At 44.8% G+C, this 27,849-nt stretch overlaps 5 protein-coding genes across 16 annotated transcripts in view; 2 read left to right on the top strand and 3 right to left on the bottom strand.

Annotated features, from left to right (window-relative positions):
* Positions 1 to 41: 41 nt before the first annotated feature.
* LOC147245229 (BUB3-interacting and GLEBS motif-containing protein ZNF207-like) lies at positions 42 to 8,716 on the top strand. Of its 6 annotated transcripts, XM_086184816.1 has the most exons (13): positions 42 to 187; positions 450 to 576; positions 666 to 804; positions 888 to 1,070; positions 1,531 to 1,606; positions 1,692 to 1,762; positions 2,544 to 2,698; positions 3,035 to 3,127; positions 4,297 to 4,518; positions 4,684 to 4,831; positions 5,404 to 5,526; positions 5,834 to 5,907; positions 6,381 to 8,716. In XM_086184816.1, the coding sequence occupies exons 1-13, from the start codon at positions 147 to 149 to the stop codon at positions 6,435 to 6,437; spliced, it is 1,509 nt and encodes a 502-aa protein (XP_086040942.1). In that variant the 5' UTR covers positions 42 to 146; the 3' UTR covers positions 6,438 to 8,716. The 6 variants fall into 6 exon arrangements, 5 of the variants coding, with proteins under 5 accessions (XP_086040942.1, XP_086040940.1, XP_086040941.1 ...); XR_015110005.1 differs by having other exon boundaries at positions 4,297 to 4,831; positions 5,404 to 5,591; positions 6,381 to 6,450; XM_086184814.1 differs by having other exon boundaries at positions 4,297 to 4,831.
* A 1,056-nt stretch (positions 8,717 to 9,772) lies between these two features.
* On the bottom strand, positions 9,773 to 12,634 carry LOC147245228 (zona pellucida sperm-binding protein 3-like). Its single transcript, XM_086184820.1, has 8 exons — positions 12,202 to 12,634; positions 12,016 to 12,131; positions 11,814 to 11,917; positions 11,577 to 11,748; positions 11,384 to 11,501; positions 11,218 to 11,303; positions 9,935 to 10,050; positions 9,773 to 9,861 (listed from the first exon to the last, which is right to left on the bottom strand). Exons 1-8 carry the CDS (start codon positions 12,562 to 12,564, stop codon positions 9,803 to 9,805), a joined length of 1,134 nt encoding a protein of 377 aa, XP_086040946.1. The 5' UTR covers positions 12,565 to 12,634; the 3' UTR covers positions 9,773 to 9,802.
* A 1,388-nt stretch (positions 12,635 to 14,022) lies between these two features.
* LOC147245227 (zona pellucida sperm-binding protein 3-like) lies at positions 14,023 to 16,726 on the bottom strand. The gene is made up of 10 exons (XM_086184819.1): positions 16,298 to 16,726; positions 16,113 to 16,228; positions 15,550 to 15,653; positions 15,309 to 15,483; positions 15,124 to 15,241; positions 14,971 to 15,053; positions 14,731 to 14,900; positions 14,391 to 14,516; positions 14,258 to 14,317; positions 14,023 to 14,193 (listed from the first exon to the last, which is right to left on the bottom strand). The coding sequence occupies exons 1-10, from the start codon at positions 16,679 to 16,681 to the stop codon at positions 14,036 to 14,038; spliced, it is 1,494 nt and encodes a 497-aa protein (XP_086040945.1). The 5' UTR covers positions 16,682 to 16,726; the 3' UTR covers positions 14,023 to 14,035.
* Positions 16,727 to 17,641: 915 nt separating this feature from the next.
* On the top strand, positions 17,642 to 21,190 carry LOC147245226 (uncharacterized). The gene is made up of 4 exons (XM_086184821.1): positions 17,642 to 17,754; positions 17,874 to 18,227; positions 18,321 to 18,427; positions 19,501 to 21,190. Exons 1-4 carry the CDS (start codon positions 17,712 to 17,714, stop codon positions 19,729 to 19,731), a joined length of 735 nt encoding a protein of 244 aa, XP_086040947.1. The 5' UTR covers positions 17,642 to 17,711; the 3' UTR covers positions 19,732 to 21,190.
* tnrc6c1 (trinucleotide repeat containing adaptor 6C1) overlaps positions 20,516 to 27,849 on the bottom strand; it is a 71,519-nt gene continuing 64,185 nt past the window's right edge. For all 7 annotated transcript variants that reach the window (XM_086184809.1, XM_086184806.1, XM_086184811.1 and 4 more), the window contains 2 exons: positions 27,651 to 27,790; positions 20,516 to 27,562 (listed from right to left, as the gene is read on the bottom strand). In XM_086184809.1, coding sequence (XP_086040935.1) covers positions 27,166 to 27,562; positions 27,651 to 27,790 — 537 coding nt within the window. In that variant the 3' untranslated portion in view covers positions 20,516 to 27,165. The remainder of the gene's footprint in view (positions 27,563 to 27,650; positions 27,791 to 27,849) is intronic.

The raw sequence follows: 27,849 nt of genomic DNA, 5'->3' as shown, positions 1-27,849 counted from the left end.
CAAGTTTCCACCACTAGGGGGCGCGCGGGGGTTCTTTTCCTGTCCGAAGGCAGGACCGACGCCATCTTCAGTCTAGTGGCTGTAGTTTCGGGGATTATTATTGTTATTATTACAAGAGGGATAACTGTCAGAACCTTCGTCACACCATGGGGAGAAAGAAGAAAAAGCAAATGAAGCCCTGGTGCTGGTATCCTTTTTCGACATCGTTTAATTTGTTGCTTGCTCTCATCGTGATGGTGGACGGTGTTATCGGTTTGTAAGCTAGCCGTCTCGTCCAATAAACGTCGCTAGCATGACAGACATGGTCGTGTTGCTCGAGATAAACTAAATTTATTTTTTTTTACGATATTCTCTTAGCTTGTTGTTGGTTTTAGTAATAATTTAACCGGGAAACCCACCAAACCTCACTGTTTTTCAGGAAGTCGTTTTCCTTGACTGTCTATTCTTAGGTACTGTAACAGAGACTTTGATGATGAAAAGATTCTCATCCAGCATCAGAAGGCCAAACATTTTAAATGCCACATTTGTCATAAAAAGTTGTACACAGGCCCTGGGCTGGCTATCCACTGTATGCAGGTGAGGAAACAGTGATGCTCTGTTTACCCCACATGGATTTATGTACTGAAGTATATCAATGGACGACGAAGACCTTGTCTCCTCCTTAGGTACATAAAGAGACCATTGATGGAGTCCCTAATGCAATACCTGGGAGGACGGACATCGAACTGGAGATCTATGGCATGGAGGGTATTCCAGAGAAAGACATGGAAGAGAGACGAAGAGTACTTGAACAGAAGAACCAAGGTATAACAACAACTTTGAAATATTAGGATACTGCACTGTTATTGCCTATTCAAGAGGCTGATTCTGTCTTCTCATGTCTCCAGAGACCCAGAAGAAAAAGCAGAACCAGGATGACTCTGATGAGTATGATGACGATGATGAGCCTGGTCCTTCCTTCCAGCAGCCCGCTGCAGGTCAGCCCCAGGCAGGCTACATTCCCCCGATGACCCAGCCTGGCATCCCTCCTGGTTCTGGTGCACCAGGAATACCACCTGGCAGCTACACAGGTGGATTAGTGACTTACTTTATATTTAATTACATTATATTTGTTGTAATTATTCAGTTTTTATTCTAATAATGTTTCACTTTGCACAATCAACACACACACACACACACACACACACACACACACACACACACACACACAAAACCTCTTCATTTTTGCATGCTGCAGGACTGTTCCTCACATGTCCGGTACCTGGTGGTGGGTTTCCTATCTGCTTTTCACATGATCTGTACTACGTATATGCAGACATGAAAGTAGAGTCACTGTGATATTTGCTCAGTGTACGGAAGGAAAGACTTTTTGCAGCATGTGCGCTTCAAATCTTTTCCCTTTGGGACGGCAGTTAGCAAAGTTCCAATTTGTACTTTCTAAAATTATTAGACTGTGCATTTACAATTACAATTTTTTTTAAAAGTATCTATTTTGTTGGAACATAACTGACAGGTCTGTCTTTGATCCAGGAATTCCCCCAATGATGCCAGGTGTTCCACCGATGATGCCAGGAATGCCACCTGTAATTCCAGGAATGCCTCCGGGGTAAATGCCTCACATTATTAATTAAGATTGAATCCTCGCTGTACCTTGTTTTTTTAACTCTGATGATTCTTCCTCATGTATGTAGGATGATACCGATGGGTAGGATGATGCCTCCAGGTCCTGGGATGCCCCCCATGATACCAGGTGTGCCACCAGGTGAGCAACGCTTTGCAAGCCTTCACCTTAGAAAGCCCATACCTCCACAGTTTAATGTACATTATTCACTTGGAGTGTACATTTTAAGGAATACACCCACATTTTCAGAAATAAATGGTTTGGACATCCTTTTCACAGCCATAAAAAAAGCTAAGATACCCTTCTCTTTTCTGAGTGTGCATTTGGGAGCTGAGACGCAACAACCCCAGCTGACTTCTAATTAGCTTAGCACGATGAATGGTCTTGAGTGGGCAGGCTAGCATACCTCAGGCAAATGTCTCTAAAACAGCTCACATTAATAACTCTAGTTTTGTGTTTAACATTTGCTAAGAAATCACAATTCGATATTACAAGAAATTGTAATTTTAGAATCAGATGTGTTGCCGGAACTACTTTCCTTATTAGGAGCCATAATTTGACGCTGTACCTCAAAACTTCAGCCGATAAATCAAAACTTTTTTTTAATGATCAGACGAACAATGATGGTTGATTTTGTAAGAGAGAGTGAGGAGGTTTACCTCTGGTCAAACTTAATTTAGTGGATAAAATAGAGGCATGCTTACACTTCCCATCCACTACCATTCATTGAGCTAAGCTAACTAGCGTTCAGCAATTTTCTCTAAGTCTCAGCTCTCTACTGCACACACAGAGGAGAGAAAGGTATCCATCTTCATGTCTGGCTCAAGAGAGGATGGCAAATGTGCGTATTTCTCTTAAAATGGGTGTTGGCAAAAAAAATAGAAAAAGAATGGGTTGCTAACTTTTTTATTATTGTTGTTAGGCATACCTCCCCCAGTGGTCCACCGTCCAGGCATCACTCACATGGCTCAGGTCCCTCCTGCTGCAAACATGCTGGCTCGACCTGCCGTTCCTGCCGTCACTGTCCCAGCAGCCCAGCCAGAAGTCACCAAACCTCTCTTCCCAAGCGCTGGACAGGTAAAATCTGATGGATTTGCACATTCCTCAGAATCCTGACAGAGGAGAAGGTTGCAGTTAGCTGTTTCTGAATACAGGATGTTTAAGGAGCTCTTTGCTCATCCAAGCCAATAGAAAGAACTTTAATTATTACAGAAATTCTTAAGAATCAGACTCAGGTGCTTTTGTGTTTTTGACCCTCCTTTTTTTAACATCCTTTTCTGGGAACAAGCCATGATGGCATCAGGACATTCGCATTGTTCCACACAGCTCCTATGACTAGAGAGGTTAAGAGTTGTGAATGTTAAAGTGGATTTATGTACAAATCCTATCCTTTACTCTTTTCCTGTGCTACAGATGGGCAGTCGGGTGGCAAGTACAAGTGCAGGCTTGTCAAGTGCCGACTCTCAGTCTGCCTCCTCTAAAGTTCTGTTCCCTGTCACGTCACAAGTACGCTGCTGTCTGATGTACAGCGTTAACAGTTGGCATGCACACCATTGTGTACAGTTTGCCTGCTCTGGACTCAGTTGCACAGACTACGCATTTTATTTGCTAGAGCTTTTTTTTAATTATCAAGAGAAAATGAAATCCTCTGATTTGTGCTTTGAAATTACTTTAACAATGCTGTCTTCTCTAGCAACATGCCTTTATTTGCTTTTTCATGTACTACAAACCTGCATTTATCAAATACTGCTGAAAAATAGCTTCATCGGGTCAGGCAAACGAAAAACTGAGACATACACATTTGTAAATTTTGATTCTTTGGAGCAATACGGCATGGCTTGCTTTATCAGTCTGGTGGGGACCATCCGTAGGTCACAAGTTCAAAAGTTGAGCTCTGCAGCTCCATCCTGATCCCTCCAATCTAAAACCATGAGAGGGCGGAGAACTTAGCTCGACAGACAAGCTCCTTAAGCCAATCACATGCCAAACCAGTAGGAGGCAATAACTTCATAGCGTGTCCTCCTCTTCTTGTTTAGTTGCTCTTTTTGAATCTATTTCTGAAGTAACTGCACTTCCTGGTGTTTTTAATTCTACTCACTGCTTGTTTGGGAGCTACATGAGTTTAGGGGCTGAAGAGACGTTAATACAGTAATCATGATCGTACAGATATTCAGGTATTCATTATTTCTCATTGTGGTTTAAATAGGAGTGGTTTCAGATGTAGCTGCAGGCTCAACTCTTGAGCTCATGAGAAACGGACAGGCTCATCCAGAGTGCTCGCTAATGCTTTTTTGGCTTTGTATCTTACAGGCTTGACAGAATTCTTCTTCCACTGTTTTTTTGTTTTAACTTTATTCATACTTTTAACGGTTACTCTCCTATGTGAGCGCAGTATTTCCTGTGGATCGAGAGGTTTGGCTGAAGGCTGAATGTTGCTAATGTGGATATTCAAAAAGGACTTCATGAGTTAAATTCGCTGTAGAGTCATTGACCTGCAAGAGAGTGTTGTTGTTGAATACAACACCGAGAGTTGAAGAGGTGCCGTCGTTTTTTTGACGCCTGTTGCAGGCAGTAAATAGACACTAGTAGTAATGGAAGTAACCTCAAAGTATGACTAAAAGTTGTTACCCATCAGAGCCCCTCTAATGTCTTCTCCTCTGTCCTCACCCCCTCAGAGTCAGCAGACAGTGTCCCCCCACCCTCCCCCCTCAACCTCCTCTGACCCCTCAAAGCCCACATTCCCAGCCTACACTCAGGCCCCTGCACGTGTGGCAAGCCCCAACACTGGCACCAGTACGCTCTCCAAACCTCCCTCCACTGTGACCAGTAAGCCTGCCACGCTCACCACCTCCAGTGCAACCAGTAAGTTGATCCACCCAGATGAGGATATCTCACTGGTAAGTCGTCCTGCAGGACATCTGTCTTTTTTTACAGTAAGTAGCAGTTTGAGAAAAATAGTCATAGCAGAAGTTTTGTTAAGTCAATTTGTTGTAAGTAGAAAGTATTTCTCCATGTTGAGTGACGTAAATGTTGTCTCCTCGTTTGCTCTCTGTGTTCTGCAGGAGGAGCTGCGGGCTCAGTTGCCCAGGTACCAGTGCAGCATTCCCCGTCAGGGCCAGCCCACTGCTTCTGCTGCTGCTGCCCAGTCGGTGGGTCCCGTAGGTGGCATGTTGGCTTCTCAGCAGCCTGGCATGAGGCACCCTGTACCTGGTAAATGTTAGCCACAAATACACATTTTACACATTTAGGCATGTCTACTCTGTCATTTTAGCAGGTCGCAGGCGTGACTACAACTCTCCTTGCACCTGGAGTTTCAGCCATGTTTCTATGCTGCACCACAAACACCACCAGCTTGACAAGGCCACAGTGAAGGGAAAAATATGAAACTTTGGGTAAAACGCAGATCTGCTCACCGACTTTGTCACATCCTACATCAACGCAGGCCCACTTGAACCAAACAAACGTACTCATTGGATCTTTCCTGTCCCACAAAATCTCATGAACCACACAAACTGATGGGTCTGTTTCCTCTACCTCTGTGGTTTAGTCTTTACTTTTAGTACTTTGTGTATTTTTACTTCCTTGGACATTCCGTAACATAGCGACACCTCCAGCGAGCTGTCCAAAGCTCCCAGCTAGGTGCTTTGCAGGGAGCGTCTGCCATTTTCTGCTTGAATAAAACAACAAAAATGCTTGGATGAATACAAGTGAACTGAAATACTGAAGTTGATTTTTTATGAAGCGATGTTTGATTAAACACCAATGAACCTGTGTTCTCTCAGGCCAATATGGCGGTCCGCCGCAGGGGATGCCAGGATACATGCCGGGAGGGATGCCTCCATACGGACAGGCCCCTCCTGTGGTTCCCCCAGGGTTCCAGGGAGCCCCTCCACGGCCACCCATAGGTATGAGACCCCCTGTCATGTCTCCAGGAGGCCGCTACTGAAGCCCGCCTTCCTCTCTCCACTAGGTTTGGACTCTCAACCCTTTTCTAATGTCCTCAGCTGCTAGTAGACAAGCCAGTATTGGTGTTAATAGTACTACCAGCTGTGGTTGGTTTCTACTACTTCTATGCTATGAAGAAGAGACACTGAATAAACAGCAGAGCTCACAGAGCGCATGGGAAATATTTACACTGCAACCACCACTATGAACTGTTGTTTCAAACCATTTCTGTTTTGTGGCTTTTTTTCCTTCTCATGTTCCATTTAGGAAGTGTAGTAGATATGGTTCGTAGTGTTGTGAAGGCGCTGGACTTACATGGGCAGTACTCACCCTTAATCAAGGCAAGTTTGACATAAATCCCTTTCTGTTCTAAGCCTAACAGTGAGGCCTTCACAGCACACAGGTGCTGTTGGACTTTGTGTCCCCAACGTTGTTTGGTGAGGGCTTCAAGCATCCGATTAATGTTGGTAGATTTAATGAGGAAAAAACACAGGATTATTACGTGAAATGGTATATGTATTGTTGTAAAACTGTATTGTAATAAAATGTGGCAAAAATGTAAGACTCTTCTTTGCGGGACGTTGGTGGGAAAAAACGTCACGGCAGGTTTGTACTGATCATGTTGAAAAGTGCATTTAAACCTTCTGTTGAATTGAAAAATAAAATGTTGGTAAATAATTTTTCTTGTGACTATAAGCAGTATGTCGAAGCTCTGCACATGGCCGACGACGCCCTGAGTGTTTTGTACAGCTGCATGACTTGCGGGTTTCCGGTGGCTGTAGTGCTAAAACCCAGATTTCTCTTCTCCCTGTAGCGATGCCCTGAGGGACTGGCTGAGGCCGTGTCTCAGTGTAGCCCTGTTTCAGCCTGAGGCAAGTCTCACCATTTTCTGTCTTCTCATTCATTACCAGGGGCCCTCACAGCATCCATGCTGTTGGATCTCAATGTCCCCAAACTTGGCAGCAAGTTTGGTGAAGGCCCTTGTTTGTGTTGTTGCGTTTAGGCACCATTGTCTTCAGGCATGTGAGCTCATGTTGCTTTATTAAGCTCTTAAGTCACATTCAAGCTGAATCCCTCCGCTGAGATTAGCCAGAGCACCAGGAATCTAGGAATTCGTACTTGTCTGCTTAAAATGCAGCACTATTTAGCTCTACTCATTTGAAATATTTGGATATTACAAGGAAAATTCCAGTATTTTCCAACCTGGGCCATTTTCTTGTCTTTTTTGGGTCAAATTGATGGCTAGGGACCAAAACATCTCAAGGTTTTCCAGTATTTGGATCTGAGAGAACTTCTCAGCGATGTTGATCAGAGGGTTGATGCAGTGTTGGGTAGTTTCATCTTCACTCAAGCAAACCATTAGCAACGCTCCAAGGCGTTCTTCTCTGGACATCAAATCACTGCACCACCACTCGTTTAGTGAGCTCTGAGGCCTCTGCTGAAATATTCTGGGTCATACAGACGACCATCACACTCACAGACCTCACCAAAACATTCGTCCATGAATTCGTGAATCTGTAACAACCAACTCTGACCACAGAGGTAATACATTTACACATTGCAGCTTCTGATTGTCTCACGCAACATCAGAACAATTCAAACGATGGCGAGAGGATTTAAACACCCCGACCAAAATTTTTGACCCAGAAACATAAGAAAATAGAGCACATGATGAAAACCACGAGCTGTTTTGTTTCAGTAGCTCAAGAGCAGCCAGCAGTTCCCTGCCTCTCCCACTGATGGGAGTCAAAGCATTGTTGGACTGCTGATGGCGTCCGTCACGCGCAGACATTTGTGAAAACTGACTTTAAATGTTTGTGGAATTGCTTTACCACTTAATCCTGTTTTTCCCATCAGCTTTCCTCACTTGATCATTTGATTTTAACTTACATGATGGAGAATTCCTACCAGTCGCAGGTTAGTTGAAGCTGTAAGTACCACTGCTACAACTCCCCTCTACCCATCTTCTCTGTGCACACAAGTTTGTACTGCTTGTCACGGTAAGGCTAACACAAAAACAGTGAGCCTACAACATTTAACACTATTAGTCAGTCCTTGTTAAAGGAATGCAACAAGTTTGGGGAAATACACTTATTGTCCATCTCCCCCAGGAGCCAGACAAGGAGGTAGACCCCCCTCTGCTGTGTGCAGCAGACCCACAGAGCCTGACTGACCACGAGTTAGCTTAGCACGATGAATGGTAGTGGACAGGAAGGGTTAGCACACGTCTGTCTGCAGATACTTTTCTCCAGAACAGTCTTTGCTAGTAGCAGTAGAACCAGGGGTTGTTGGAACTACTTTCTTGACTTAAAACTACAGCTGCTGCTACAAGTCATGGCTGAGGAAGGGGAGGATCACTCCTGGACAAACAGAGATCCTGCACCTGATCTTTGATCAGGATTTGCAAAAGGAGGAACCACAGGACGCTGATTGGTCAAGACAGAGGTACGCTAACTTAAACATCCACTACCATCCATTATGCTAAGGTAGCTAGCAGTCAGCTGGTCTATGAGTGCATGTTAAGGAGCTGGTCTTGCAGAGGAGAGAAGGGGTATTTCTCCTGGTCTAGCTCTGGGGAGGATGCTGGATTTCCCTCAAAGTTGGTGTGTGTCCCTTTAAGATCTCCAGGAATGGCTGGGGGTGGAAATGTCAGATAAAATGAGTGAGCCATTTAGAGCTGTTGTGTACATGTTTCTCGCTGCATCCAAACATGAGTGAAGAATCTTTCACTTGAGCCACACACTTAAGGAGTAACACAGGTAGAGTCTGCATCGGTAAGTACGGGCTCATCAGCTCTTGACGTACTCATCCAGTTAATCTGAGAATTATTCTGCATTTGTCTGAGGAAGAAAATAAGCAACAAATGGGTTTAATGTTATTGCGCATTTGAGGTCTAGAAATGATTTACTGAAGACTGAGGTGTCACTGGTTGTTTTGTTCTGGATCATTTCAAATTTATAATGCAGTGGTGGTTTTAAATGCCATGAGGATATGGATTTACCAGGATACATCTTGTTTGGTGTTTACTGAAAAAGTCAAAAAAAACCTGAATGTGTAACAAGAATCTGTTTCAGAATGTCAAATAACATGGTTTTGTGATTTCTATGCCATAGTGGGAATAAACCAGTTATACACAGATTTGTCTGTTTTTGGTTTTATGTACTATTCTAGTGTAATTAAAAGCTCTTCACCGTAATATTCAAGTGAATACCAATACTGAGCTGTCACCATGTCAGAAGGAAAGCCCATCCTCATTCAACAACATTTAACCAAGCAGCTCTGAAAATGTTAGTCTAATTTCTGAGATTTGCCTTGAAGGCATCCATGTCAAGTCTGTCCTGAAGCGTTCAGGAGCACACGGAGATGAAATGGTTTTGTGTGAACATAAAATGTTCAAATTCAGTGTTCATTTATTTGTATAGTCATTTCCGGAAGCACCTGGAAAGCTTGGACACCAGCTTGTATTGACGTGAGAGTCACGACTCTTCTCTGCCATCTAGCGGACGAACGAGGAACCGAATCGTTTTAACCTATTCGTGTAACGGAGCAGTTTTAATTGCTAAATTCCTTTGTAAATTTGTTAAATACGTTCACGGCCGTTACCACAGCGAACAGCACAAAACGCGCGAAATATAAATGTCAGACACAATTCAGTGCTGCAGTTCCCCATTTGAGCAGCAGGGGACAAACTCAAAGTTCTTGTGGTTTCAGAATTGATCGCTGGCCTTATTAAAATTCCTACAATGCCTTGTAAAGTTGTGACTTCACGTCTAGACGCGCCAAAGTGCGTCATGCGGGTGTTTTCTACTTGTGTTAGTAACTGAAGGACACTTCCAAAACAACGGCCCCGTCTGTTTAAACGCTAGTCTGATGTGGAAGTTTCTCATGGGTGTTGTACCCAATTCAAGATTGTAGACCAACTAGAGCTACTAGAAGTGTTTTCTTGAACACTACTACAAATTCGTACTTTCCCCTCCAACTTTTAAGGTTTCGATTCGTCTGTTAATGGTACTTGCTGGTAACTTTTCCATAAACTTAAACATTAAATGTTGTCACTCCGAAAAGGAGAATTCCTGGGGGGGAAAAAAAAACCCCCAACAACCTCTAATTCTAAACAACGTGAAGACTGAACATTGAGAGGTAGGAAGCTCCTCGAGTGTGACGTAGAGAGTTTGGCGTCAGCAGCTCAACACACATCGCGTACTCTTGTTTGCAGTTTGTCGTATTTATTGGCTCCTACTTTCTGGGCAGGATTGTCAGAGGGCCGAGGGCCGCAGTGCCACATGTCGTGGTATCTGAAACGTGAGAAAATTTGTTTGAGTGAAGCACTGAAAATGTACAATCCTGATTCGGGATGGACGGAAGTACCTGACGAGTAGAGCTGACGTCTTCCGGTTGGTCTGTCGTGCCATTTGGTGGATTTTTGGGTACAGGTACTTTCACAACAGCGGCAATCATCATCAGGGCCGTCCACATTTACCCACCTGATGAGAACAATAATATTACTTAAAAAAAAACACCTTTACAAAGCTGTCGTCGAAGTATTGTAACGTGGGATCAGATAGTTATACAGGTTGCTCAACAGTTTAGAGTGATTACCGTATTGTTTAGAGTATAAGGACCCCCTCCCCCCGGAAAACACAACGTCTTGTATCCAGAAGAAATTCACTTTAGCCCACAACCCACATTAAACGGGACAGTCCATTAAGACATTAAAACTGTTCCATTCTGTCATTTTTGAGCTTCCTTCTGCACTGCTAGCAGCTGGAGGCCAGATTATCCATCCATTGTCATCTTCCGCTTATTCCTACACATTAAGGGTCGCGGGGGGGCTGGAGCCTATCCCAGCATCAACGGGCGAGAGGCAGGGTTCACCCTGGACAGGTCGCCAGTCCATCTCAGGACCAACACAGAGACAGACAACCATTCACACTCACATTCATACCTACGGTCAATTTAGAGTATCAATCAGCCTCGTCCCCTCTTGATGTCTTTGGACTGTGGGAGGAAGCTGGAGTACCAGAGAGAACCCACACAGGAACAGGGAGAACATGGAGACTCCACACAGAAAGATCCCGTGCAGGAGCCGGGACTCGAACTCGGAACCTTCTTGCTGTGAGGCCACAGTGCTGACCACTGCACCACCGTGCAGCCCTGAGGCCAGATTATATTTTAATTTATTCCAGGAGGGAATTTCCTCTAAATTGGCACAAACATCCACTTGGACTTCAGGATGAACTGACAGGACTTTGGTGGTCAAAGGTCAACGCCCATGATCTCATGAACGCCTCAGATTTTGGACACGCCCCAAGGTGTCCAGCCTCAATGCTAGAATTCACATGTTGATATTTATGATGTCACAAATGTCAGAAGGTGAAGAAGAAACCACCTCTGGCTTTTTGGCACCTCAGTTATGCCCAGTTTTTGGGAGCAAACATCCTCAAGGTGCCAGCTCTAATCCCCCCCCCCCCATGTAGTTTTTATGCCTCTGCTCTGGTAGCAGCTGTGGCTGGAAGTATTGGATTTTCAAGAATGAAGTTTTTGGGGGGGGCATCCGATGATTCCGACCTCCAGACTATGGGAGGTGCCTCCTTGGATTTCTGAAGCTGGCTCGACTGGACTGAGGGATTGTTTCAGATTTTGGGAGTCACCTGGAGTGTACGAAGTTGCAGGCCTTGTTGGTGCGGCTGCTCCTCCACATGTCAGAGGTCGCCTTCAGCTGACATGTGATGTAGATCTGAAAGGAAGGAGACGGTTCAGAAGCCTCCTCCAAGCATTTGCAAACGCGTTCAGTCGTGGCAGGTCTAAGTGGCTCACTGAGTTCCTTGGCTCCTGCTGGAACAGGAACGCGTCCAGCTGCAGTTGAAGTGCGTTGGCTCTCTTTCGGGGTAAGAACAGAGCTTTTGACCCTTGTTGTTTTGCATCAGTGAGGCACCTGACAAACATTTACACAGCACAGACGTTACACACACGTTTATCCTGATACTCTGAGCTCATGATTAGGTGTTACCCATTGTTATGAAGGAAATAGTATCTGGGCAGAGATGTTGGATTGGGAGTCAGGGTGATAACGCAGCTGCTGATGAAGAGCTGCCTCAGATCAGGACCATTGTAGGACGCCTCCAGGTGCAGGAGGTCCCCCAGGTAGAAGACACTGGAGAGACTTGCTCCTCTCCAGTCATCTAGACGCAGACCAACATCAGGACATGCAGCCCGGCAGCAGACTGATGAGATCATCCACACTTACCAGTCATCAGCATCAGAGAGAAAACAGAGCCTTTTTCTGGATACGCTGAAGAACTGGAGAAGGTCAGGGGCGCCTGCTTAGACATACTGCTCACCAAGTGTGTCCTGCCTCCCCGGGGAAAAAAAAAAAAAAAAAAAAAAAAGCAAAAAGCCCAACAGTCATTGAGGAACATTGTATAACTTGTACGTCAAGATGTTTTTACCTTTTATAGTGGCAGGAAACAGGAACCACAGCCTCAGATGTCCTCGTAATGCCGAGATAATTAGCAGCAGGCAAGACGATCAGGTTGTTGGAGTAAATCACAGAGTCTCCAGATATCTAGAGGAGAATGAAGAGATCAGACAGTCTCACAGTCAAGGCTGCAGACTCATCGGCGTGCTACTATTACCGTTAACTTGGAGCCGCAGTCTTGCAGTCCAGCTTCGATGACATACTCAGAGTCACTAGCAGGGTAAGCCAGGCACTGACTGTCCCCTGAATGCTGGGCTCCTCCTAGCAGCAGCTCTTCAGGAGACAGAAACTGGCCGTTGTTGTACAGGTCGGCCTTCACCAGGATGATCATCGTTGCTGCTGTGCATTGAATATGCACAGCAGATCTGGTGTCAGGTCGCGGTAAGATTTCTGCCTCAATTTTAAGAGATTTATATTCCCTTCCTTCAGCATCAATCATGGGACCTTCTTTCAGTGTTCGAATGGCCTCTGAAATACAGAAGCAGGACAGCAGCAGCAGCAGAGAGCCTGTAAACGCCATCGTGCAACACCTCGTCCTGCTCGGGTGGAGCTCAAGTCAAATGTGTTTGAGACAAAACAATGAAGTAACTGAAGTACTTTCCAGGTTAGTGTAATCAGGTGACATGGAGACTTCAGCTGGATTCAATTAGTCATCACCTGAGCTACGGCTCCACTCAGATCCATGCGTCTGATTGGTCCAGAGGCAGGAAGTAATTGTGACCTCCCACTGACTTTTTAGTGCCTCGGCTGACCCATGAGAAAGAAAGAACGACACTTCCCTCAGATGCAGGCTTTATTTGAATTCTTTTTTTAGAATGTTCACTCTTGGGTGGTAAATCAACTGCAGACTTGATGCGGATGAGTTTTATTTCTTTATGGTCAGAAAACCATAAAACAGACGCATCCACTGACATGTTCAGGCAGGTGTTGTGGCGACAACAACATAATATACCACTTTACTCAGCAGTCATTCATTCTGTTACAGTTGATGTCTGATGTATGGAGGACAGGCATGAGAGGAAGAAATACCTTTTTTTTTGCATGCAATAAAAAGCAAAATGTTGGAATACCATTCTGTGAGTGAGCGCAGCCGCCTACTCTACAGGTGAGGTTTGTCTTTTAGGAAATGTAAAGGAGTACATTTCTTTCTCAAACAGATTAAGTACAATTTGACATAAAACCTCTTATTCAGAAAACTTTATTTATCCCAGTTTGGGGGGGGGGGTCAATAATGGGAGCAGAGAGCGGCACAGTCGGTTACACAACACCACGCATGAGGTAAGGTGGTGCAAGGAAGTCTCCACCTCCCAGGGTCAGCAGCAGTTGCCTTGTAAAGTGCATGATAGAAGTAGCAGTGCACAATTAGTATAATTACATTACTGAGTGAGGTGCTTTGCAAATATGCTCAGGATGAATTGAGTCTATAGCTGCATATATGGCGTACACTTGGTGTATGACAAGTGGCAGTCTTGAGGGTGGTACTGGGGTCAGAGTGCAGGAGGACAGCGGTGGATCTCTGCTGGATGGCAGCCTCAAATATTGGGGACAGAGTGGGAGGGGTCCTTCAGGATCTGGGCAGCCATGCTGCTCATACACAGTACTGCTATTTTAGAGCACAGGGACCCAACATGGGTTTAAAGCCTGGGCAGCTGGCCATAAACACCCCGTCTATACAAGTCATTGTTTTGCCATCTGAGCTGGATGAAGTGTTCAAAACCCCTTAAGTCTGGATCCTAAATTTAAAGAACTTCACTAAGATAAAACTACCTTAATCTAGACACCTGCATCTTAGTGCTATAGGCCACCATGTGGTAAGTGAGTTTACAGACCCCCCCCCCAAAATGACACCCATAGCAGCCTCTGCATCAGTGCACAAGACTTTTATAGCAGCAACCTCTCGTTTCCTAAACTGCTTCTGTTTAGGGTTGGGGGCTCTTATACAAGAGCAACTGAACAGACTACAAAAGTAGACACCAAGTTGATTAAATAGTTTATTTCCTCTTTGGGTCAAACTGCTGGGCAGTTGTATTTGACAGTTTAACGTCCTCCACAGGTAGAGGGGTGGGGTTAGCAGGGGCTGCTGCAGTGGTGTTCTGTGCTTCTGGTATCAAGGCATCTTTGGTCATCTCCTCAAGAGGTGCATCTTTATCTGTAAAGAGAAAGAGTTGAGTTTGTTGGTACCATCCTAGAACCCCCACCCCTGCCCAGGTCACCTCTCAGATCCTCATCCTTCTCAGGTGAAGCCGGACCAGGAAGCAGCCCCTTCTCCAGATCTAGGATGGAGAAGTCACTTTAGCAGGTCTTTCTAGTCCAGATAATTGCTGCTGATCTTTCAACTGGACTTACCCAGTCTGTTTCGACCACTTTTCCAGAGGCTGCCGTACTGAGTATTGGTGAGCTTCTGGAGGACTGGGGGCAGCTCCTCAGCTGGCAGGACCAGCATTGGACCCACTTTAGCCTCCTTCTCCCACACTGAAGCATGAGAGCCAGACAATTACAGAAGTCTATCCATAAATAATCTGCACAGACTGTAGGGTCATGTTTCAATATGACTGGCTCTGTTGCCATGGAGCTTTTCTGAGTGTTCAAATTCATAGTGCCTGTACCAACTACTGTAATTTCAGTACACAGGATCAATATAATCTTGCACCCTTTGTCTCATCTTGGGACGTTCAGTTGCTCATACCGGTGTTTGTCTTCAGTCCGCTTTGCCACAACTTCTCAGATTCAACCGGCTTTCTAAACCCTCGAGGGCCAAACATTCCAGAGCCGCTGGATTGCTGGTGAGATTTGCCAGCTTCATTTTGGTTTTGACAGTAACCGCACAAGTAGTCGTTACCGTCAGCTGACCGCCATCTGCAGAGGACACATTTGTCAGCACACTTGCAGGCGCACAGACGCGTCGATGCAGCAGGTCGACACTTGCCTTCCGTTGATAGACGTGCACGCTTTGTTTGGTGCCTCAGTGTCATCTACTGGCACAGCGTTCAGGTGACATGTGATGTAGAGCTGTGGAGGGGACATGCAGGCTTTAACACCAGTTTAAGTTCAAGTGAAGAGATTTTAAGCACAACTGCACCTCTCCTTTGTCTTTGTTGTGGAACCTGAAGGCGTCAATGAGCAGGTAGAGTTTGTCATCTTGTGTTCTGGGTAGAAAGTGGGAACTTGATCCAGGGAGCTGGGAGTCAACAAGGCACCTAGAAGAGTAGAGGGCTCAGAACACATTGCGTCATTTAAACATGCAGCTGGTGTTCAGGCACTTACCCGTGTTCAATAAAGGCGTATCTGGGTTCAGTGTACACATCTGGGTTGAGTGTAGCCACGCAGCTGCTAATAAACACTCGCAGAGCCATGTGATGGCCGACCCTGACAGACGCCTCCAAGCTGATGGGTTCGCCAATATGGAACACATTGGAGCTTCTCTCATAAACCCAGTCACCTGCATGCAGGCAGAGATGGTCAGCTTAGAGACAACCCCCCCCCCCCACACGTGAACGAGACTCACTTGTCATGAGTCGCAAATTCAAGTCCAGAGTTTCCACGGCAGCTTGTGTCGACATGAAGGGGACCCAGGTAGGCGTGAGTGACGAGCTGGACAAACTGTACCTCCTGCAGGGGCACAACACAACTGTAGGTGCAGGAAGAGCCAGCCAGGCATATTTAGCTTAAAGCTAATGCTAACAGCAAAACCACAGCCGTTTACAAACTTAAACCTCAGCATCTGGTAAAATTTTACCCCTTTTAGATGCAAAACAGATGGGCTTAAGCTAAGACTTCTACACGCCTGTGATGCTCAAACTGAACAACGCTTTCCTCTTGAAAAGTTGTGAATCAGATGGTAGTCATCTTCATTTTTTAAGTGCTGGTTGATCAAATGTCAGCTGTTGACACCGAGTCATTTTCCAGGCGGCTTTGCCATTTTTGACTCGTTAGCTCCAGGCTGGTTCTACATAGCTGGTGCCTTCTGGAGTCTGCGTGACACCAGAGGGAGAAGCCCAACCCACATTTGAGAGAACCTGACAGCAAAACAGTTCAGGGTCGTTTTAGCGTGATGAAGCGTAAACAAACCTGTCGTAGTGACACTCAATCGGCACAACTGCCTCATCCATTCGAATCACCCCGTGTGGGGTGATGGCGGGGGCGTAGATGAGCAGGTTTGTGTAGACTAGAGTGTCGTCAGTCATCTGGGGGGAGGCAAGTTATTTAGAAGTGTTCTTTCTAATGAAGAAGCCTTAACTGCAGGGAGTTGTTACCCAGTATTTGGTGCCACAGTCCAGCAGACCAACATGAATCCTGTACTCATCTCCTGAAGACTCTGTCGCTCCACAGAACCCATCGTGATCCACCCCCAGGCGTAGTTCATGAGCGTCGACGGGGGCGCCGACACTGAACAGGTCAGCTTTGATGTGGATTTCCAGCGAGTCTGGATGACAGACCACACTGACTGTGTTCACCTGTTCTCGCTTCTCCGTCTGCTGTAGCAGCTGTTTGGGACTCTTGGTGTCTGTGAGCTGAGGCCTCTGGAGAAGAGCATGCTGAGTAAAAGGGTTGGGTGGAAGACCAAGAGATGACCTGACACAGAGACCTGATAAAAAGAGCACAAAGAGAAAGCTCGACCCAGAAACCAGGAGTGCCATGCCGGCGACTGCAGCAGACTGACTAGATGCATAGAAGCTCCTCTCTGATTGGGCCTGGAGGCTTTATACTGACCAGCACACCTGAACCCAATTAGAAACTCATCAGGGCACGCACACACACACGCGCACACACACACGCACACACGCACACACACACTGAGCCTCGACCTGTGTAGATGACTAAATTTTGAAGCTGAACTGAAACTTCATATTCAAGTGTAAAATTACCACGAAGCATCTTGATGTTGAAAGCAGGAATGGAGTGAAGCAGGAGCTCACTTAAGATAAATACAGTCAATTCATTTAGATGCTCCTCCTGCAGCTGATTCACCCAAGGAAAGACATTTCCCCTCTGTTCTGAAATAATCGGAGTTAAAAACAAAAAAAAAACCTGCCCTGTTTTTCTGCATTCATGTCTCAGGTCTTTCCATCTGAACTGGGGAAGCTTGCATTTTTCTTCACAAGGCAGCAAACCGCCTCCGTATCTGACCTCGGAACCATTTTTTGCATTGTTTGTGTCTCATGTGAAACTTTGTATGTCATTTTGTATCTGAATGGGAATCTTTCTGGTTTAACATCAAATAAGTACTAAAAAAAGAAAACCAAAAAACTTGCAATCTGATGTCGTTCATAAAGTCACTCAGCATTTAAACAAGTCCCCTTCCACCCTAAAGGGAGTCTGCAGACATCGTAGTGAAATTGTGGACTCATAATGAAAGCGCTGCTCTTGATTCTTCTTAACTGACAGAAAACAAATTGAGTATTCCAGACAAAACATTCAGGTGCTGAAACAAGTTGTTTCTTTTACATTTTTTACCCCACTAACAATGGAATTTCTCTGAGGAAGAGAAATATTTAATGTATGAGCACTGTGCTTGTGCAGGTGTGTGGTATTATCTTCCTGTTCAGTGGTGAAGAACAATAGACACACAGAGGTCACTGGTGCGCTCTTAGAGGAGAGTAGGAAGTGGGAGGGCTGCATCATGCATGAGCTTTGTTGCGCCTTCGTGCTTTTAGAAGTGAAGAGGCCATGAAGTCGAGCTTGGCGTGCATTATTGTTCTGCTCTTTCAGGGTAAAATGGGATTTTAATGAAGAAAACCTCACTTCTACTGAGTTTCTAATGTTTTCCTCACTTTTTAAGAATAGAATCTTTATTGTCTGGAGTTTGATGTTCCGTCTCTCCCTCCTCAGCTTGTGCGGATGTGATATTTGAGCACCTGACAGAGAGCCAGTCCCTGCAGCTCTCCTGCTGCCCTCAGCAGCGCCGCGGCAGCCTGACGGGCCTCAGTCTGTACCACCGCACCGCCCGGAGCCAGACCACCCTGGTGTCCATGGCTGAGGGCAGGGAGCTCAGGGTGGACCCGTACAACAAGGGACGTCTGCAGCTCTCTGGAGGACTCCACGGCCCGCAGGTCAATGTGACCATCGCCCAGCTGCAGCTCAGTGACACGGGCCTGTACCTGTGGGAGCTGAGCTACAGCGAGGACAGCGAGGACCACGTCACCTCCAGCTCACAGAGTGTTTTCCTGTTGGTTGACAGGATAGGTATGATGTTTTAAACCCTCGCCGGTACTTAATCTACTGTTAAGATTTTCAATTATTTGTGTGTGTGTGTGTGTGTGTGTGTTGGTGATGCAGGGAGGTCGAGCCATTGCTCCCCCAACCACCGCCCACTGCTCTTCACCATCTTCACAGCAGCAGGGCTTCTTCTGCTCGCGCTCGTCTGGCTGGTCATCGAGAAATGTGTGAGTATCTAAAAGTAACATCTTACATACCGGACATTTCGTGGATGGGACGATGCGCCTCTGACCTCCTGATTTGATCATGATTCTTGGATGCTGATTGATCTGTAGTGATCGAAAAGCTTTGCGATTTTATCAGCATTCTAGTTTTATTTTTGTACAACCCCATTAGAAAAAGGCAAATCATACATGGAGCGTTAGAGGCTTTTTAAATAATGAACTGAAAAGCCCCTGAAAATTGCACATAAACTCGACATCCTTCACATGTGAAAATTCTTGTAAAAACCCAGAACTATATATACATATATATAACTATATATATATATAAAACTATATATATATAACTATATATAACTATATATATATATAACTATATATAACTATATATATATAACTATATATAACTATATATATATAGTTCTGGTTTTTTACAAGAATTTTCACGTGTAGGATGTCGAATTTATATATAAATTTATATATATATTTAAATATAAAAAAGACACGCTGGACTAAAATGCCATTCCTTTTAAATGTCAAATAAACTGGAAATAAAATTTGTCTTGTCTAACAAAGCCAGACGCTCATTTCAAGTCTCCAAACATCTACGTATCGCTTCAGGAATGCAAATCGTGAAGATTCACGATGCTTCATGAAGAAATATGACGTGACCGTTTGTCTGTGGAGAGTCAAACTGAGAAAAGCAGCTACCAAAGTGAGTCACGCGTCTGTCACGTACGTGTTTGCGTTCCCTGAAGCCAGACCAACCGCTTAGTGAGTACGTGTTCGTAGGAGGTCAGGAGGTTGGCGCCTGAATCCAGCAACGCCAAGGGCAAAAGGACAATTTTAAAATTCAACATTCCATTTCAAAAAAAAAAAAAAAGAAAGAGGGAATTTGCTCGAACTTCTTGTAGGACAGGTGGAACAGTAACAAACTAAAGCTAGAAACATAACCATCCACGTGAAACTCTTAGCTGACTAACACCAGATTATCAGAATTACTTTGCGGTCTTATTTCACTGACTAACATCGCCACAAAAAGTAGATGTTGAAAGCTATCATGCTGCGATGTGTTCCAGGCGAAGTCCCGACATCATCATCATCATCATCATCAAGTAACTCCACCTCCCGCTCCAATCTATGAGGAAATGGCCAGGAAGCAGCAGCAGGGCACCGGAATACCCCAGAATAACCAGGAGGCCCCTTCACACCTGGAGGAAGCCGACTTCCCTTTGTACGCAAACCCAAACGTCAGACAGTCTCAGGACAACTACTACGCCTGTCCCAGACTGCTCGCCCTCAGGGCCTGACGCTTCACGCCACCCATGCAGGCCACAGGAAGTGACATCACATATTACCTCCCGCCTCCGCTTGCTCACCTGTAATCTTCTAAGTGTGCGTATTTGCGTATCTGTTTTCTTCCTGGTTGTTGTTCTTGTGGTTTCGTTCCTGCCCAAATACGATAAAGGAAATCCGGTAAATCTATGAACGACTGCGGGAGAAGACGCACGACGGCAAACAGCCAAATAAGCACATTTTTAACAGCCAAGAAAAAAAAATGCTATTTTATTAATATTTGAAAGAAGCTCCATAGTTCATGAAAACATTTGTTTCGGTGCATGTCATTTTAACAATCACATTCTATGAGGAGAAAGAGATATACAGAGAGAGAGAGAGAGAGAGAGACAGAGAGAGAGAGAAACAAAAACATTACAAGCCACTGACTTTTCATTAAATCTCAGTACAGACATTGTTACTTAATATTTCATGAACAAAACAAAACAAAGGCAAAAAAAAAAAAAGCAGCCCTAAACCCCCACCCCCACCCTTCAATATCCTGACAAAAAAAACAAACCCAAAACAACAACAGAAGAACCCTTGAGGGTGACAGGCTAGAATCCCACAGTGCTCAAGAGTGAGACGCTCATTGGTTTTTTTGGAATACACAGCATGGCGATGTAGCACTCGGTCAATCTGAATCAGGGGACCAATACTAACAAAACAAAACAGAACCATTGGATCCCAAAAATCACCCCTGCAATAGCTCAGCCACTTAGTCACAAGTAGGCCAGAAAGTCCCCCCCCCCCCCCCCATCGTCCAAACCCCCCCCTAAAAAAAAAACCCAAAAACACTTGTGCATAGATTCATGTTCCTTTACAACCAGCTCGTGTTTCTATAAACATCCTCCAAACGTGAAAAAAAAAAAAAATGTTCCACAAAATTCTGATTAACCGTTTTTATGATAATAATACCCGCTGTGGGAGAATGACAGAGAATGAGAGAGAGAGAGAAAGAGGAGTCTGAGAGAGAGAGAGAGAGAGAGGGGGGGGGAAATAAAAAGATTAATGCACAATGTTCCTGATTCAGTCAGGAAGGGACCTCATTAAGAAAAACACAATAAAGATTCAAACATACAGCATTTTGCATGTTATTCACCGTCTCTCTTTTTTTTTTTAACAATCAAAAATCATTGACGACTTTTTGTTTTGAAATGTAAAGCAATTTCAATATATAGATTTATATATAAAGCACTCCATATTCATTTAAAGTCCATTATTTGGTTATTATGTAACTGCTACGGATTTAGAAACAAAAGGTATTTTCTCCTCTTCTGAAATCCATAACTTTTCAGTGCTTAGAATTTTTTTTCTCCATTTTTTTTTAAATTTTTTTTTTTTTTTTATTATACTTGTCATAAAAATGTACATTAAAATGGTGTGGAGTTGGTACTCTGGAACCCTGGCCTTCCTGAGACAAGATCCACTTTTTCATGTGTGTGCAAGATAGTGAGCAATTATCTTTTTCTTTTTTTAATATATATATATATATATATATATATATATATATATATATATATATATATATATATATATATATATATATATATATATATATATAAAGGAAAAATATTTATAATCAACATAAAACATACAGGCTTCATATAGTCCATGAAATCAACATTGAACACAGAACAAAGAAGGTTAAACAGAACAAGACAACACTGTTCAATCCCAGAGTTCTGAAAGTAGCACAATAATCTTCATTCTGTGAAGGGTTGTGTTGCACTTTTTTTTGTTGTTGTTGTTTTTGTTGGGTTTTTTTTTTTTTTTTTTAAATGGAAGCATTTGTCCTTTTTCCTTTTTCCAACATTCCCATGTTTGTTTGTTTTGGTTTTTTTTTTATTTTTTTGTTCTGTTTTTGTCTTTTTTTGTTTTGTTTTTGAACTCCAGAAAAAAAAAGTGTTTTGTAAACTGTCAGTGGCCTTGCAGGAAAAACCAAAAAAACCATAAAAAAAAACCACCTTAAAGAAAGCGAACCAACCCATGAGTGAAATGAACGTGGCGGAAACAGAACGAAAGCTAACAAACCAAAAAGGTAGGCACCTCTGAGGTGAGCCCTACAAGCCGAGGCTCAGTCTGATGTCTCGTCCTTCACTCTCCGTTTGCTCAGATTTAGGAGAGCAGAAGTCCTTCTACCTCGATCTATGGCCACAGGTCTGTAAAATACTTCTTTTTTTTTTTTTTGCTGCGTTTTTTTTTTTTTTTATACATATGTGATTTTTTTTTTCCTCACTTTTCTTTTTAGGTTTATAGTCTGAAAAAATGGTGCAATACTCAAATATGATCCATACTTTCTTGGATTATTCCACAATGAAAGCCACTAAGGTAGTTAAACATTACATTTTTTTTGTTGTTGAAAAAACACACTTATTTTTTGAGTCCTTGAGTAAACATTTACACATGAACTGTCCCCGTCTCCCCTCGGTACTTGTATCATGTTGTTTTGTTTAGCTGGATGAGGGGTGAGGCCGACACTCAGTGCAACGCTAGAGGCTAGTAACAATTAACATCAGAATATAGTTTTGACAAGCGAAAAAAAAAAAGAAAGAAAATAATCGACAAAAGTATACTGAATTAAAAAGAAACACAAGGCGGAAATTCCTCCGCTGTAATCATGACCTCTCAAACGCATTTGTTTTCTCCATTCACACCACGTACAGTACAAGCAGCCTTGTGCAAACACTCAAATACAACTGATGTAGATTTGCCTTTATAATCAATCTTTGTTTAACATTTCAATTTTCTTTTATTCACTCTGAACCGACGCTATCAAAAAATCTCTGAAAGTGTATGAATAAGACAAAAAGAAAAAAAAAAACACTACAAAAAGTGTTCACATTACATTATTGGCGCTTCTTTTGATTCAAGTATTTGTTTTCATTATTTTGTATTACTCTGATATGTTTATGATCTTGTCTTCTGGGAAATACCATGTTAAGGAGGATACAAAGGGTTAAGGGGCTGAAGCCAGGGGCGTTGTGGGGGGGTGTGTCTAGCCATATACACACACATTGTGTACTCTTGGTTGTATACTGTATATGAACTAGCATGTGCATATTCAACCCACGCCTTTGTTTTGTTTAGTTTTTTAAAGAGCTTTGCTAATTCATGCCCCCCCAGACCCTTCTCTCTGATCCATGATTGACACACATATTTGCTCCAGTTGCCTATGAGTCTGTGTGACTTACAAAAAAAACAAAATAAAAAAAAAAAAAGGGGGGGGGGCATCCGGTTTCCAACACACGACAGGTAGATACAGGCGAGGGGTGGTGTGGGAGGGGCCGGGGACTCTCAGTGCTGGTGCTGCGCCAAAGAAATCCAGGGCACATCTGAGATTAGACCATCAATCCCAGTAACCCCCCCCCCCCCCCCAACTCCCCATGTCCTCCTCCCACGTCAATGCCAGTTCCTTGATTCAAGTCCAGTGTGGAGTAACAATGCAGGTTTCCCGGAACAAACAAACAAACAGCACAGACACTAGTGATTGTTCTGTTGGATGACTCGAGTCTGACGCGACTCTGGAAGAGGGAGAATCCCCGAAGTTTTAAGACTTGGTACCGAACTTGAGGTGTGTCGCTGTTTCTGCTGATACGCAGGGTCCGTTTTGGACCTGGACCCTGAAGCCAGATGTGCAGTTATGACTAGAAATGGCCACCTACTCAGCTGCGAGGGTCCCACCAGGTAATGAGCGTACGTAAGCTGGCGGGACCCTCGCAGCTGAGAAGATGGCGGCATTCAGAGAAACAGAACACAGGCGTCTCAGCTTTGGATCGGCTGAAACACTTTTTTTTGTAGTTTCTAGTTTTTGCAAAAAAAAACAAAAAACAACAAAAAAAACCCTCAATGATAAAGAAAAGAAAAAGATAATGTTTTTGGTTGTTTTTTTTTTAATAAGAGATGTACCCGATGTGACCCATAAACAGTGCACAGACACATACAGGGACCAACCCCACTTCCTCCTGCAGCCACTACAAAGAAAAAATAACAAGAAAAAAGATTTCCAGTCCCCTGTAGGTGACAAACCAGCAGCACCATTCATCTGTCCTGCCCTTGGAACTCCTCCAGCCTCCTGCAGCTGTAGAGAAAAGCCTAACGCGTCGTCACGCTGAAGAGAGATGAGGATATGGCGAAGGTGGAAGTAGATATCTGTAGATCAGTTGGCACAAGACTGTTTGCCAAAACACTCGTGAATCCAGCAGGTCGTTTAGTGTCATCTAGTAGCTCTGTCACAGTGGGAGACTAAACCCTTGAAGATCCTTCAGTAACCCCTGTTTTATCTCCGGGGGGGGTGGAGGAAGGGGTGGGCGGGGGAGCTGCCTGGTAGTAAAGGTTGAGAGATAAAAGTTTGCAGAGATGGTTTGGGTTTGGGGGTGGGGGGACGTTGGGGGGGGGGGTGGCTGTGATTTTCTAGATGGCTGAACACCTCCTTGTCTTTGCATAGAAATGGAAGGCTGTTGATCAGTTGAGGTGGTTCTAAGTGTAACCGCAAGCTCCCAGAGTAGAACATAAAGCACCAGCGAGCGAGACCCATCGACACTACAGGACGTGTGAGACGACATAAAAAGAGTCAGGTGCTCCCAGGATGGACTTGAGGAACCCTCTCCAATCCCACCCCCCACACACACCTTTACCACCCCTTTTCTACTGAGATGTGCAGTGTGTTGCATGCCCCCCTCTGTCATTCAGTTTGACCTCTATCGCCCCCCACCCCCCACAGACACACACAAACTGGTTCTGCCCAGGAGGCAGTGGGAGGGGCAGGAGAGAAGCTGAACACTGCATAAAGACCAAATATTTAAAAGCCATGAAATCATTAGCAGAAAAAAAACAATCATCAACAATAACAGCAAACTTCATGACAATAAAAAAAAAATGCACACTGGCAATTCCATAAATCCAAGAAAACAAAACACATCAAAATGCCTCCATCTCTAAAGTGACCCTTGCAGGAGAGACCGAGAGGAAGTGGAAGTGGAGGTTTGCTGAGGACAGACTCTGGCGCAGTAGTAGTAGTAGTAGTACGTTGAACACAGGTGGGCCAGTTCTGAAAGAGCTGCTCTGGGCCTTGAGGAGGAAGAGGAGGGTAGTCACTCTAGAAGGATCTGCAGGGAGGCGGCGGGCGGGCTAGAGAGCGAGCGAGAGAGGAGGAAAAGTGGTGGTGGATGGGTGGGTGGATGGGGGGGTGAGGTCTGCTGCAGAACACTGTGCTCCGCAGCAGGCAGGCACTCAGTGGCCACACTATCACACACAGGTTGGCAGGGCCTCCATTAAAAAGAAGACGAGAAAAGGACGATAGAGATGGCGGCCCTCCCTGCTGGACCCAGTAGAACATGAACACGTCGAGCCTTTTCCAGACGCCAAGGCCAAAGATTCAAATTATGAAACGTTAACAGTGATATTCACTTTGATAAAAGACAGCGAAGGTGGCGGCATCGGGGTCGCTCCCTGCTGCACCGCCACCACCACCACCACCACCATCATCATCATCCTCAGGTGAGTTAGTTCTTTCTTTGCATTTTCCCTTCATTTTGCTACCATGTTTGACATCCTTCCAGGTCCCACCCACGAGGGAAGAAGGATCGGAAAAAAGAGAAGAAAAAAAACTTCACATCCATGTTAAGTTCAAAAATAAGTCTAAAGAGAAGCCACTGAGCAGATTGCTTTTTAGTCTTTTTCAGTTTTCATTTGCCAGTGTTGCTTCTCCTGTCTTGTATTCGTTGGCGTTGAGGGAGTCACGAGCTAAGACGCTCTTGCTAAGTGCTAAGATCCACCAGCGATTCACAAATCAGGAACTTTACTTCTCTACCAATGCAAAGTTCTGGCATAGGAAAAAAAAAATCTGGTCATCTGGGGGGAGAAAGAAAAGGAGCTCCTCTGGTTTTGGTTTGATGCCTTCTCCCCAAACACACACACACACACACACACACACACACCCCCCTCACTTGCCCCCCCCCCCCCAAATAAAACACAAACAAAAAAAAACAGTTCACTGGTGTGGAGAGTAGGCTGGCTGAAGAAGTGCTTTGTGGGAACGTCCCTGTGTTTGGGACAGAAGATGGTTGAAGACCAGCTTGCTACTCTCCTGAGCTCACACACATTTGGAGTGAGGGGGTGTGTGTATGTGTGTGTGAGTGTGGGTTTTTAGTGGCAGTTTTTGGGTGGGTGTGCATGGCAGATAAGAGTCTTTCCTTAAGAGTCCCCCCTACCCTCCTCCCCCCCCCCTCTCTCTCTGCAAGAAGTCATGGTAGTTTGCTTGGACGGTAAAATCTGTGGCTTATATTGCACGTCACATGAAATGCTGTTTTTCGAGAGCGGAGCAAAGGTTGGGGGGTGGGGGTGGGGGGCACTGACTGCACGCCGCTGGGAAACATTTTGAGGTTTTGCACAACAGCAGTGAGAAGGTCCGAGACTGAGACCAAGACTGCGAGTTGCCCGCAGATGAGTTGAGGTGCATTTTTAGGTGTTTGTCTTTACAGTTCCATAGTAATAGCAGTGGTTCATTTTTGTTGTCCATCACATCTAAAACTGTACATGTGACGACCCCAAACTCCCCCTCACCAGGTGAGATTGACAAACACATCTGAATATCATTTAACCTTATTTGCAATGGTTCAAGAAAAAAAAAACATTAAAAAAATGGCTTGAACAAGGCGAACAGAGTTGCATCATTCCCTTTGAGCGTTGTGTGGGGAACTCAATCTGCTTGCAAAAAAAAAAAAAAAAGCACTGTAGATGTGAGCTGTGGTTGCTTCTGTTTAAGCCGCAGCAGCATGTAACTCTCCACTCAAGTTTCACTGGCTCAGAAATAAGGGTGTGCAAGTGTCCGTATGCTTCTTCACCAAGTACAGAGTGAGTGAGGATAGCAAGGGCAGGAAAGAGGTTAAGGCTAATATTAGTGCTGAGAGAAACAAATGTCGAGTCTGAAACAGCTGAAAGTTCTACAACCACTCTGATTGAAGGTTTTTTTTTTTAACTTTGGGAATGATGCCTTTTTCTTGGGTCTCTGAGGTGCAGTATGATTGCCTCACAAGGCAGAGAGGGATTACGCAAAGTTAAAAGATGGCAGCTCATCATTTGTGTCAGTACATGTTCACTCGGCGAGTTCTCCAAAAGTTCTCCTCTGTAAAAAGTTTTTTTTTTTAATGAAGGAAAGACATCTTTGTGTGTCTCCGAAAGTAAAAGCTGAACACTGACTAAAATCTCTCACTGAGATTCACAAATGAACTGCAACTGAAATGTCATTAAAAACACAAGAGGAGTAGAGGAGGTCGACGAGGGTGAGCAGCGAGGATGTAGCCTCGTCTTCCTCTCGTCTCTCCCTTCACCGTTACACCCACACTGATTATCTCCACATTGATTTGCAAAGGTTTTTGCTCCTGTTGGTGTTTGTTCAGCCTTCTGTCCTACATGGACTCCCCACTCAGCAGGTCCCCAGGCAGCAGCGTATTGATTGGGGTGGGACTCCCCATGACTCGTCCCTCCTCTCCGCTCGGGGGACCCCACAGGCTGGAATACTGCTGCACGCCACCCCACAGCAGCTCGCCGCCTGTCTTCGTCCCACCGGCTCCAAGACCACTGCTACTGCTGCTGCTACTGCTGCCATTGTTGTTGTTCCAGTGGGGTGTGTGACCGATGGGGTGAGAGGCTCCAGACCCGGACCCACCCATCCTGGTCTGATTGGTGCCTGGAGCGGCCTGCCAGCTGGTTGTTCCGCCAAGTGACTGGCCCTGTGCAAAGAAGCGATTCACTTCCTCTTCCCCGGCAAACTCTGCCAGGATGGTGGTATTCCCTAGCACACACCTGGGTGGAGCGGCATGGAAACACACACATGATTAGTGATGGATAACTGAGCAAAACACGCCTTGAAAATGTTAATTTATAGACATACATGTGTAGGGACTTCTGAGCCTTGGCGGCTTCATCCTTAGAGCTGTAGCGCACCACAGCGTTGCCCTGTGTCAGGTTGAGGTGGAATGTGATGAGGGGGCCGTGCTGCATACACAGTGTACGCAGAGTTGAGCCATCGATCTGGAACACAAAGACAGTTTAATGACATGAACTTAAAGTCCACAGACCACGAAACACCA

This window comes from Aulostomus chinensis, chromosome 18, assembly GCF_037954235.1.
Source record: "Aulostomus chinensis isolate RoL2024-O1b breed Wild chromosome 18, RoL_Achi_v1.0, whole genome shotgun sequence".
In the NCBI taxonomy this organism is placed as follows: domain Eukaryota; kingdom Metazoa; phylum Chordata; class Actinopteri; order Syngnathiformes; family Aulostomidae; genus Aulostomus; species Aulostomus chinensis.
Note: the sequence above shows the minus strand (reverse complement) of the source record. Positions and strands in the feature narration are given on the sequence as shown.

Bases quoted from the DNA above. Each gene is read 5' to 3' on its own strand.
- LOC147245229 (XM_086184814.1), top strand. From the start codon at position 147: ATGGGGAGAAAGAAGAAAAAGCAAATGAAGCCCTGGTGCTG. The intron at 577-665 runs GTGAGGAAACAG...TCTCCTCCTTAG, and splicing joins TGGCTATCCACTGTATGCAG to GTACATAAAGAGACCATTGA. The intron at 5,908-6,380 runs GCAAGTTTGACA...TTCTCCCTGTAG, and splicing joins AGTACTCACCCTTAATCAAG to CGATGCCCTGAGGGACTGGC.
- LOC147245227 (XM_086184819.1), bottom strand. From the start codon at position 16,681: ATGGCACTCCTGGTTTCTGGGTCGAGCTTTCTCTTTGTGCTCTTTTTA. The intron at 16,229-16,297 runs GTAACAACTCCC...GCCTCCCCCCAG, and splicing joins ACTGTGGCACCAAATACTGG to ATGACTGACGACACTCTAGT. The intron at 15,242-15,308 runs GTAAGTGCCTGA...CTACTCTTCTAG, and splicing joins TACGCCTTTATTGAACACGG to GTGCCTTGTTGACTCCCAGC.
- LOC147245228 (XM_086184820.1), bottom strand. From the start codon at position 12,564: ATGGCGTTTACAGGCTCTCTGCTGCTGCTGCTGTCCTGCTTCTGTATT. The intron at 11,749-11,813 runs GTAAGTGTGGAT...GTCTGCGTCTAG, and splicing joins CTCTCTGATGCTGATGACTG to ATGACTGGAGAGGAGCAAGT. The intron at 11,502-11,576 runs GTAACACCTAAT...AATGTTTGTCAG, and splicing joins TATTTCCTTCATAACAATGG to GTGCCTCACTGATGCAAAAC.
- LOC147245226 (XM_086184821.1), top strand. From the start codon at position 17,712: ATGAAGTCGAGCTTGGCGTGCATTATTGTTCTGCTCTTTCAGG. The intron at 17,755-17,873 runs GTAAAATGGGAT...CTCCCTCCTCAG, and splicing joins TATTGTTCTGCTCTTTCAGG to CTTGTGCGGATGTGATATTT. The intron at 18,428-19,500 runs GTGAGTATCTAA...GATGTGTTCCAG, and splicing joins GGCTGGTCATCGAGAAATGT to GCGAAGTCCCGACATCATCA.